General features: G+C 58.5%; 1 protein-coding gene across 1 annotated transcript; it reads left to right on the forward strand.

Moving 5' to 3' along the window:
- Positions 1-428: 428 nt before the first annotated feature.
- NKX3-2 (NK3 homeobox 2) lies at positions 429-3070 on the forward strand. The gene is made up of 2 exons (XM_042934061.1): positions 429-935; positions 2458-3070. Exons 1-2 carry the CDS (start codon positions 470-472, stop codon positions 2991-2993), a joined length of 1002 nt encoding a protein of 333 aa, XP_042789995.1. The 5' UTR covers positions 429-469; the 3' UTR covers positions 2994-3070.
- The last annotated feature ends 8328 nt before the right edge of the window (positions 3071-11398 follow it).

Here is an 11398-nt window from a genome sequence, read left to right on the forward strand (position 1 = left end):
GAGGGAAAGGACGGGCCAGGAGCGAAATCCTGCAGCCCGGGAAGAGACCGAGGCGCAAAGAAAAAAGTGACTCGGGCCGTGCGCCCCGGAGGCGCCCAGAAGGGGACTGCGGCCGCGGCGGGGGCCCCGCCGATCCGCCCTCCGCATCCTCGGAGGGGGCAGACCCCGGCCCGCCCCTAAGGGCGCGAGGCGATGAGATAATCCAGCTGAGCTGCGAAAGGAGAGCGTCTGGCGCTGGATTGGGGGGGAGGGGGTCTCCGCGCGGGGTGGGCCTCGGAAGTGGGGGTGAGGGTCGGCGCTGATCCCGGGCCAGAGGGGGGCGGGGGCTGCTGGGCCGCGCAGGAGTGGGCTGCAGGGGCCTCGCGCGCCCGGCTCACTCGCGCTGCGGCGGCCCGCGCGCTCCGTCCAGCTCGGAGCTGCCCCGCGCCCCAGCCGCCCGGCCGGCCGGCCGCTCCGGCCCGCGGCGCAGATGGCTGTGCGCGGCGCCAACACCTTGACGCCCTTCTCCATCCAGGCAATCCTCAACAAGAAAGAGGAGCGCGGCGGGCTGCCCGCGCCAGAGGGGCGCCCGGTGCCCGGGGGCACCGCGGTGCCAGTGGCTGAGGCTCCCGCTGTCTGCTGCTGGCGACTCTTCGGGGAGACAGACGCGGGCGCTCTGGGGGGCGCGGAGGACTCTCTGCTGGCGTCGCCGGCGGGGACCAGAACGGCTGCAGGGCGGACCGCGGAGAGCCTGGTTGCTTGGGACTCGGACTCGGCGCTGAGCGAGGAGAACGAGGGCGGGCGGCGCTGTGCGGACGCGCCGGGGGCCAGCGGGGCCGGCCGCGCAGGGGGGACGCTGGGCCTCGGCCAGCCGGTCTGCGAGCTGCCCGCCGCCAAGGACCTGGAGGAGGAAGCCGCAGGCCGGAGCGACAGCGAGATGTCGGCCAGCGTCTCAGGTCTGCCTGGGCTTCGCGGGGAAGGGGGCCGGGCCGGGCGTAGTGGGGGTGGAGGGGTCGGGCGAGGAGGGCAAACACGCCGAGTGGGGTGGGCCTGCTGTGTGCACCCTGCGCTCTGGGGCCCCGTGGCTGGTCGGGGACCGAAGCTATTGGCGCTGGCGCGGACTGCTCTGATCCTCCGGGAACTGAGCCCGAGAGAGAACCGAGAAACTCCCCAGGGCTCTGCGTCCTGCGGTGAGGCCTGAGAGGTCCAGGGACAAATGTGCCCTAGCCTGGGCTAGGAAAAAAAACGCCGCGCCCTGGCTTTAAGTGCGTCGCCAGTGCTTCGGCCGTGTCTGGGTCCAGATCCCCCGAATCAGCGGCAGGGAAGAGCCGGGGCCCAGAGACCTCGGGTAGCCAGTGCCCTGGCCCCTGGCCCATAAAGCAGAAACGCCCAGGGCCCGGCCCTCAGCTCAAGGATAGGTGGTGAGGGCGACCCCTAAGTGGTACCGAGGTCGTCCATCCACCCAGCCTGGGTTTTGGGGGGTGGGGGGGCTTATTTACCTCTCCCAGTCCCCAGGGTCAGGAGAGCTGGGAAGGGCGGAGGAGCGAAGACCTTGGCCACAAACCCTGCAGCTAGCTGAAGACAGAAGGGCTTGGTGTGGGTCACCCCAAAGGTAGCAGGGAGAGGGACAGCCTCAGCTAGGGCTGGCAGGTCATTTGGTCGGAAAGACCCCCGTTCCTATCCCTGTCGGCCGGACGCCGCTGTAGGCCTCACGCTGGCTCCAAGTAAATAGTGTTTGCCAGAGGCCGGAGCTCTGGACCTCTCTGCTAGGGGGCTGTGTGGAGATCCAGGAGGAAGCTGAGGAGCTGGCGTCGGATTGGGGTTCAGGGACCCCAAGCGGGGGCACCTCCCTCTCTTCACCCTCGGTCCCTAGCCCTCCCCTCATTTGCCTGCAATAAGAGAGATAGAGAGAAGCCCACTAAGGCTTTGGAGCAGCCTGTTGCCACGGCCGCCGCAGAATTCCGGGTGCTTGGGGGTAGGTGGGTGGGTGGGTTAGGTCCCGAATACTTCTGTCCCGGGGATTCGGGCCCCCACCATCCCCTTGTGTGCGGTGGACGCCTGTGTGCTGAGACCGTGTGTGTAAGCGTGAGTGCGGGGAGGCCGGGGAACCCAGGGAGGGGAGTAGTCTAGAACCCTAGGGCTCAGCGCCGAGAACGGAGGAGGTGCTCAGACCCCAGTGCCCCACGATCCCGAGGGGAGCCTGGGGCCCAGAGAAGGCAAGGAGCTGGATGTCGGCCACGCAGCGTGGATGAGGCGGCTGAGTCCGTTTCCCTCGCAGGACAGGCCTAAATGCGAGAAACTATGGGACAGGGTTCCGAGACTGATTGCCGGGGACCCGCGGCTTACACACCCTCCCCAAGCGTTCTTCGGGGATCAAAGTGTACTTCCGTACCCTACCCCACCCCCACGGTCGAGGCCCGACCTCGCTTCTCTGCGGCGCTGACGGTCTGTTGTTTCTGTTCCCCCTGGGATCCGCAGGCGACCGCAGCCCGAGGGCCGAGGACGACGCTGTGGGCCCCGGAAGCGCACGCGTCCCGGCGCTGTGCGGCCGAGGCGGCGGCGGCGGCGGCGGCGGACCGGCGGGCGGCGCGGAGGAGGAGGAGGAGCCCGCGGCGCCCAAGCCGCGCAAGAAACGCTCGCGGGCCGCCTTCTCCCACGCGCAGGTCTTCGAGCTGGAGCGCCGCTTCAACCACCAGCGCTACCTGTCCGGGCCGGAGCGCGCCGACCTGGCCGCGTCGCTGAAGCTCACCGAGACGCAAGTGAAGATCTGGTTCCAGAACCGTCGCTACAAGACCAAGCGCCGGCAGATGGCCGCCGACCTGCTGGCGTCAGCGCCCGCCGCCAAGAAGGTGGCGGTGAAAGTGCTCGTACGCGACGACCAGAGACAGTACTTGCCCGGCGAGGTGCTGCGGCCACCCTCGCTGCTGCCGCTGCAGCCCTCCTACTATTACCCTTACTACTGCCTCCCCGGCTGGGCACTCTCCACGTGTGCAGCCGCCGCGGGCACCCAGTGAGCCGGCCTGGGGCGAGGCAGCAAATGATCCCTGTGCCCCAGTTCCGGACGGCCGCGGACGGCTGTGCAGGTTGTACTCTGCACAGGGGCGCCCCGCGGAGGGGGCAAGTGGAGGATGAAATCCAGCCTGGGCTCAGACTTCCAGGAGTGCGCCCTGGCAGCGGCACTGAGTCTGTCCAGAGAGGGCGCCTTTTTCTAATTCGAACAGAGGCACCCTATGGCCAAGGGGCCTTGCTCCCCTGTCGTCCGCCTGGAAGCTCTGGGACATTATTTATTATCACAACAAAGTTGGATGTGGATTGTACCTGCCAGGAGACCACGTTTCCCTGGAGCGGAAAGAACTCCTGGAGATCACTTAGCCTGAATCCCCAGAATTTCAGGCTAGCCGGGAGCTTCGTGCGCTAGGCCACAATAGTTCATGGTATCCATGCTACCAATCTATGTGTATCGACGTATCTATTTTTTTTTGGAAATTGCATTTGTATCAAAGAGGTGCGGAACCCTGGCAGCCCCAAGGAGCCCCAAGCCATGGGGTTGATTTGAACCGTGAAAGGTTTGGTTTTCCTGCCCTCTGCCCCACCCCTCCCCATGTCAGAGCTCGGGTGGGGATGCCCTATTGGGTGCTGAATGTAAAGACGGGAGCCTCTGAGCACAGGGCAGGGCATAGATCCCCCCCGGAATCTTTCCCCTGCGAAGTCCAGGGCCGCCACCAACTGGGGAGCTTCCTGGGAACCCCAAACCAGGAGACGGCAAACCCAGCAGCCCTTCACAGAAACTTTCCTGTATTTCTTTTTATTTTTTTAAAGGAGGTTAAAACTTGTAGCACTTTTCAGTTGTTTGTATTCAAATAACGGTTATTTTTGTATTCAATGTGAATATCCCTGACCAGCCTTTCCATGGCATCCCTCGCTGTTCAGCCACCTGGCCCTCTGTCCCTACCGACCATCCTCCGAGATTCTTGCGTTCTGACCCAGGATTCTGTCATCCCTCTCCCTGCCCCGAAGACAGATGATCCTGTCAACCTCGTCGCTTTTTGCCTCCTTAACGGCACTGTGCACTCATCTAGAATATTAACTTTAAAAAGATTTGTGAAGTTTGGAAGCTCTATTCGCTTTATCTTTTTTTTCCTTTAATTTATAAACTTTTAGTTTAACATGCCCTCTTGGACGCCGTGTTTTCTCTGAGCCTCTCTCCGTCTGGCTTTGGGGAATCCAGTACCGTGAAAATGTCTGGGGCTCATTTTCCCAACCACTTTTCGGTCCTGGACCAAGAATGCCTCTCCCCTAGAGGAAGCGGCCGTATTTCCAGCCCCTCAGAAAGTGCTTAAACCCATGTAGTTCAGGGAATGGCGATTTAGGAGATTTTGCAGAAGTCACAGATGAATCCCACTAAATCGGGAGCAAATGCCTAGGATTCCCTTTTATTATTATTTTTTTCCGTGGGACTGGCTTCTGAGTCTGGAAATCGTTCATAACTGAACCTGCACCCAGCTTCAACCCCCTCCTAACCTTCTGACTTCTGCACCTGCCCATGTCGTCTCTGCTTTCGGCTTTCCGAGCGTTTCTGTAAGTGACCCTGTCTTCATTTCGTTTGGAGAATAGGCTAGCAAGAAGCTGAAATTCTAAAGCGACTAGGGGCAAACAAGGCTATAATGAGGGGACCCCCTGGGAGGGCCAACTGAGCTTTGACCCAGGCAGGGTGCAAATGGCCCTCTACCTTGTTCCAGAGCGATTCCACTCTCTCTGTGACACGGTGTCATCTGATCCACACAGAAGCCTAAGGCGGAAGCAGAGAATGAGTGGGGAGAGGGTTATTTATTATTTACCTTTTACAGATGAACACAACCCTTCCCCCCCCCCTCCCCCAGGCCCCGTTCAGACTCCCCAGGCTGTCAAGGACTGGCCAGAGCAAAATGCTCACCGCTGCACTCCCCTCCCGCCGGGTCCGCGTCGAGCAAGGAAGAGTTAATGCCACATTGGAGGCTCTGAGGCCTTGGGGCCGCCGGCCGGCCGCCGGAGCAGGGAAACGCCAAACCCAGGCCCCAGCTACTTTCAATTTTACCAGGCGCGGAAAGGCCGATCCGCCCTCCTCCCAGGCCGTGACCTTTTCCAGCCTCAAGACCCCTAGGCCTTTGTAGCCCAAAGTCCTTGGCCAGGGGTCTGCAGGCCACTCAGCCCAGCAGGCAGCGGGGTGGACAGTCGCGACTTGGGCTTTACCAAACCGATTCCTGTTTGTGGACACAGCAAACCGCAAAGGGAAAAAGGCACAGGCCCTCGGGACATGCACACCCTTGTCCCCGAGTCCAACTACCTTCTAAGTGGTTCCTGCAATCATTTTGTTCCTTTTTGGCATGTTTAAAAATTCCATTTTAACCTCATAATTAATCATGAATGCATTTTCCTTGTAGAAAGAAAATTTTTGATAATGCCAGAGTCTCTGCCCTTCCTCTCCGCAGAGATCACCACAACGAGAGGTTTCCCCGGCGGGGGTGGGGTGGGTGGAGAGGGTCGATTACTTCCCTCTGGGAAAATGTCAGATACTTGTGACTGGGGCCCAGGGGGGGTAAATTTGTCTTCCACCCTTGCAGCTCTGGAGTTGACAGGACTGGGGATTTTCTTTCGAGTAGGCCCCGGCGGCGCCTGCTCCCTTCGCGTCCCCTCTCCGCTCCCCGCCTGGGCCAGTGCTGCCGGGCTGGCTCCAGACGCCTGGGGAAAATGACCCAAACGAATTCAGTTTGTGCCGGGTTGTGGCAGTTTCCCTCCGACCTCCCCCGCAGCTGGCCCTGCCACCAGCGCCTTGTGATCTGATTCGTGGAGTCGGAGTCAGCCTGCGGGTCCAGCCGGGCTTGGGGAGGTTTCCCAACGCACTTGGGAGACCCAAGACCGGCATCTTTACCTGGGCCCCTGGCCGCGGACGCGGGACCTGTTGGAAACAGGCGGTATTACTTTCTGTTTCCTTTTCCTTCTCCACTCCCACCCCCACCTTAAAAAAAGAAAAAAATGGGAGAAACAGTCAGTCCTGCTCCCTGTCCACCTTGACGGAGGGGACCTTAGTCCACTCACTCTCTGCGCCCCTGGCGTGCCCTGTTCTCTGCCCGTTTCCTTGGGGCCTGATTTCCCAGAGGAGCTGCAGCTGAGCCCAATGTTGGGGGGGGTACCTTTTCGTCTTTCTCAATCCTTTGGGGCCCGTGGTGAATCTCAGCGCTAGCCTTCGGTATAGTTGGGGACGACGTGCACACTTACAGGGGTAAACTATAGCGGGAGAAATGGCTGGGAAGGGGGGCGAACAGCTGTACCTGCACTGAAATCGGCCCCAAGGATTCAGGCTCAGCCCACGATGATTCTTGGGCTCTGGGCAGCAAATTTGGGATGACAGGCTGTCAAATGTCTCGTGTGTGTGTGTGTGTGTGTGTGTGTGTGTGTGTGTGTGTGTGTTTAACTCCAACCCCTGGCCTGTTGGCCTTGGCTCTCCCAACCTTCCTCTAACTCCAAGCAACTAGGTTTGAGGGGCTCACTGACGCGAGGGCGTATCTCGGTAGAGCTGGGCCAAACCGGGGAGTTTAGGAATGAGTTCCATTTCAGAAAATAAATGGCTTCTGGGCCACAGAGAATCCGCACCCACCCGCCAGTCCTCCGTGCTAGGGAAAGGGACAGGTTGACTTGGTTCGAGAAGGTCCGAGGAAGGCTCCCACAAGATCTCCCTTTTTCTCTGAGAGCCCAGTCTGGATCCCCGGACCCTGAGGGGCTGCGCCCCTAGAGGGGCGGTGTCTGAGGGCAGCCCGGAGTGGGGAGCTTTTGCTGACCCGGAAAGTGGCAACCGTGGGAGCGCCGCACCGAGCATCGCACAGAGGCCAGACCTCCTCCGAGGCCTGCAGAGGTCCCACCGCGCGGGGATCCTGCGACTCTGCGGCCGCCGGAGCTCCATCCTGGCCAGGCCGACCCTCCACTTACGTTTCGTCGGTGTTTGCCAGGAAAAGGTAGTCTCCGGCCTCTGCCTCCGGGGAAGCTGCCGCCGGCCGAGCCTGAGCAGCGGAGAAACTTAGACATCTCCCCGCAACCCGAACACTGGCGGAGGAGCTCCTGGTCCGCAAAGCACGAGGAGGAATCCAGGCAGACTTGTGCGAGGCGGAAGGGGGAAGGGGGGGTGGGGTGGGAGGCGCCCTGCCCAGGCGCTGCAGGGCTCCAGTCTTGCGGGCCACCAACCTCACCGTGCTAGCAATCTTAATTGGGAATCACACCGAGCTGCGTGAGGACCGCGGGACACAGCAAATGCTTGAAAGCGCTTCGTAGGTTGAAAAGCGCTGCGGGCGGTAGCGGCTGGGAGTTACGCACGCGTGGCTACTGCACAAGCCCTGGCTGAGAGTGAAGGCCGCGCCCAGACCCGCCAAGGAAGCGGGAGCTGAGCGCTCCATAATCCGAGGGAGGCCCGGGCGAGCAGTCAAACAATACATAATAACAACAACCCCAAACATCGGTAACTACGGTCTGTTGTCAGGGACCTTACACCTGAAAAAGTGCTTCCGTACCCTGCTGCGCAGCGTTTTCCTGTGGCCGCCTTAGCTGCGTGGGCTTGGTCTCCATTTTACAGACGGGGAAACTGAGGCTCAAAGAGGCAATGTGACTTGACCGAAGTTAGAGGCCATAAAGAGGCCTTTCGGGGTCACTCAAAGCTCAGAAGCATATTTTAGTATTTGAGGCTGGCAGTGTGGATAGATGGTCCTTTAGAGCAACATCTCCCAGGTTTGGCTTTGGGTGATTGGATGCGTGTGCTTTGAAAACCATTAAGCACGGTACAACCAGTGTGGACTCGCTACTACTGTGACCATTATTATTATTATTATGAACTTCTGGGCAATGCTCGTAGGCAGATCTGAAACAGTCTCCCTGAACTCCTGCACCCTTCAGGGTTTTCCAAGTGACCTGGATGTGCTCAGCGAAGGGTCCCTTAGAGGTGTAGGGACTCTGGGGCTTGGCCAGTTTTCAAGTCTCCTGATCAATATGTTGTTGTTGTTGTTTTTTTTTTTTTTTTAATGAAGAAATGCCAAAGCAGGCTGCAAAAAAAAAAAAAAAAAGTTATACTGTAAATGGTTACATCATGTAATAAATTAATTTTTTTCTGTAGTTACACATAGAAATTATTCAACATAAATTTGGTTGCCCAAATCATTAAAACGTTTATAAAAGAAAATTGATTCCCAAGGCCCCTCAAGCTGGGGTGGTCCGGTATGGAGTCCAGGTTAAGTTGAACGATGAACTTCTTTCCAACCTGTTGGGTGTATAGGAGGCTGTGGGGGGAACGTCAAACGTCCATATTTGGGGCAGTTTGCGGATGTGACAAATGAGCAGACGGCCCCACCGCCCCGCACCCCGCCGGGAACGCTGCTGTTACCGTTACTTTTTGCCGCGGAGCGGGAGGGGGCGGATAGGGCGGATGGGGGGCAGGCGCCCTCCTTCTGGCGGATCCAGAGCCGACCCAGAATCGGCAGAACAAGCAAATGAAAGTTTTTGTTGGAATGTCAAGTTCAAAGGGAAGACGCAGTAGCTGCGGGAGCCAGGGCAACACCTTCCCCGGAGTGTCTGGCTAGGTGCGCTAGATCTTGGGCTCAAAGCTTTCCTCCTTGCCCGCGGGAGAGTGCGTGTCCGGCTGTCTCCTCCCCCACCCCGGCCTCCACGCCCGGAGCCCGCGCACTCCAAACCCTCCCTCCCAGAAACACCCGCATTTTCTCCAGGGGTGCCCCGCCCACAGGCCCCGGTGGAGCCCCCGGACCCCAGCGGTTAGTGCGCCCGGGAGTTCAGAGCGTGTGATCTGGGCCTAGGCCTCGGTGCCTACATCACTCCTTACTGTTTCTGCAACAGCAACTAGAGTTCCAGGCGTAAGGGAGGCTTCTGGTGGCTTCTCGGTGAGTCCTTCCACTCCCTGGCCTGGCCCGTTTCCTGTCGCCACACTCAGGCATCCCGACTGAGCTCCGCGCCTAAGACTTGGGGGTGCGCCCTATCCTTTTAGGGGAGTGCGGCCCTGGACATCTGAGATGTCCAGGTGAGAGCTTCTCTCTCCAGCCTGCACAAATCGGACTCCATGGCCCCATAGATCCATAGACTGCTTCTGCCTCGGGCCTGAGTCTACAGGCAGGAGTCAGCTCTGCCACTGACTTGATGAATTGGAGGCAATTAACTTCTCTTCTCCGCATCTATATTTAAAAAAAGAAAAAAGGTTGTGACATGCGCTTTAAATCTGGGTAATGTTTGGAGTCCACACTCACCTCTGGCTTGGAGTGGAGGTAAAAGACAAAGCCTTTCTGCTTTAAATAATGAGCCGCGCCCTTCCTGAGCAGTCTTTTGGAGGGAGAGTTGTTTTGTGTTATTTTTTAAAAAGGAGCTAGGTCCCCCAAGTTGCCGCACCGTGGGTCTCCCCAAGGCCGTTATCTCTGGGCCTCCTCTGTCCACTTCCCAAGCCTGGGTGGTCAGCCGGGTTGGAAAGTCCAGCTTTTCCTCGGCTTGGGCTTCTCCCCACCCACCGCGCTCTGGAGTGGGGGAGACCTGAGGCTATTCCGCCTCTGTGGCCGCACTGAGCCTTGGAGAGTCCCCTGTCCTTGGACGGAAAACACGTTAAAAAAAAAAATTAATGCCACTGGTGCCTTCTCTCCCATGGTCCACCAGAAAGCAAGGGTGGGCAGCAGGCTGTAAAACGAGCCAGTAAAGCCGATTATTTTAATAAGCTTATTAACATTTTTGAATGGCTCCCCTTGTGCGCGCCAAGGCCTCCCTTGGCGGTGTGGCCCAGCAATGCGGGGGCATTTTTTACGCAAAGACAAGCTGCTGCCCTGGGCGCAGGGGGGCCTGGCTGGGCTGGGGCTGCGGGGGTGGGTGTGGGGGTGTCCACAGTGTTCTCTCAGGGACCTCGGTGTCCCCCTCTGGTACATGCCTTGCTGTGCACAGCCCAGCCCGACAGACTGCGTCCATTGAAGGATGCGGGACTGCTAGGTTAGAGGTCGCCAAGGAGCTGGAGTCACCTAATGTGGCCCCAAAGCATGCCCACGGCTTCGGCTTCGAGGAACCCGCAGGTCTGGCCTTTTGTTCCCGCCCTGCTACAGTTTTGCTTGTGTTTTTGCAACGATCGATTGTCAATGAAAGTGGCACCTCTCCCTGAAGATCGAAAAACTAAATTGTAAAATCTCGCTCGTGTGCAGGTGTGAGGGCGGGCGGACAGGGGCTTGGTCCGCCCGCACGCGAGACCTGGAGCTGGAGTGTCGCTAGGCTGACTGACTTCTGGGAATCCCTCCCTCTAGGGGAAGCTGGACAACTGGTCCTCCTTCCCCCCACCCCCACCCCGCCTTCACCAACTGAGTTGGAAAGGAAGCTACACACGGTATATATAGGGTGATGAGAAAGAGTAGACAGACCTCCTAGGACACAGAGCAGGTGAAAGAAAAAGTCGGCTAAAGGGAAGACCTAGCCTGACCAAGTTCATGGTGGCCCTTCAGGTCTCAACATACAGGTCTCAGGCCTTCCCTGACTCAACCCTCCCGGCAGATTTCAATTAAACGTCCCCCCTGAGGCTGTCCCACTGTCCGGTTCCTTATCACTTGCTGCAGTGATAAGTAATATTGGGTTCAGTATCGTGCTCTGGCATCATCTGACCTGGCCTTCCAACATCCAGGAAGACAGGGTCCCAGGGTCCGGAGGGCTTGCCCCTGAAGTGGCCCTAAGTGCCTCGCATGGAGTCTGTTGCTCTTTGACGTGCTGTTCATACTTGAAGGACTCTTGAATGACCATCAGGATCCTTAAAGCTTTGTCCCTGTCTGTCCCCACTCCATCCTTCCCCTCGGCCCGAGTGCGTATCCACAGGCTGGCCTTGAGGCCGGCTACACTTTCCCCGACCTCACCAAGTCTTGTTCTCCTAGCTGGGCTCAGGGAGGAGCTTCGAGGGTCTCCGGGTCAGGCTTCCAGGCCTGGGGCTCAAATTCTTCCTGGCGCTCTGGCAGCCACCTTAGCTGTGAGCAAACTGGATAAAGCCTCTCACCATCTCATACTTCGTCATATTAAAGTGTACACAGTAGGGGCACCTGGGTGGCTCAGTCAGTTAAGTGTCCAATTTCCGCTCAGGTCACAATCTCACGGTCTGTGAGTTCAAGCCCTGCGTCAGGCTCTGTACTGACTGCTCAGTACAGCTCAGAGCCTGGAGTCTGCTTCAGATTCTGTCTCTCTCTCTGACCATCTCCCACTCATGCTTTGTCTCTGTCCCTGTCTCTCAAAAATAAATAAACATTACAAACATTTTTAAAAAATGTACACAGTACCTGAGCAACTAAGGACTGAAAAAACCATTTTCCTGAATAATATTGTGCTTCCGGTTTTTATGGGAGGGGGACTTGGGGTGGGGTGGGACACTGGTCCAATTTCAAAATTG

The sequence above is a fragment of the Panthera leo genome, chromosome B1 (assembly GCF_018350215.1).
Source record: "Panthera leo isolate Ple1 chromosome B1, P.leo_Ple1_pat1.1, whole genome shotgun sequence".
Taxonomy (NCBI): domain Eukaryota; kingdom Metazoa; phylum Chordata; class Mammalia; order Carnivora; family Felidae; genus Panthera; species Panthera leo.

What these genes read in the sequence shown, in the direction of transcription:
- NKX3-2 (XM_042934061.1), top strand. Translation starts at nt 470, where the DNA reads ATGGCTGTGCGCGGCGCCAACACCTTGACGCCCTTCTCCATCCAGGCA. An exon ending in GATGTCGGCCAGCGTCTCAG is followed by an intron (nt 936 to 2,457) that starts GTCTGCCTGGGC and finishes TGGGATCCGCAG; the next exon opens with GCGACCGCAGCCCGAGGGCC.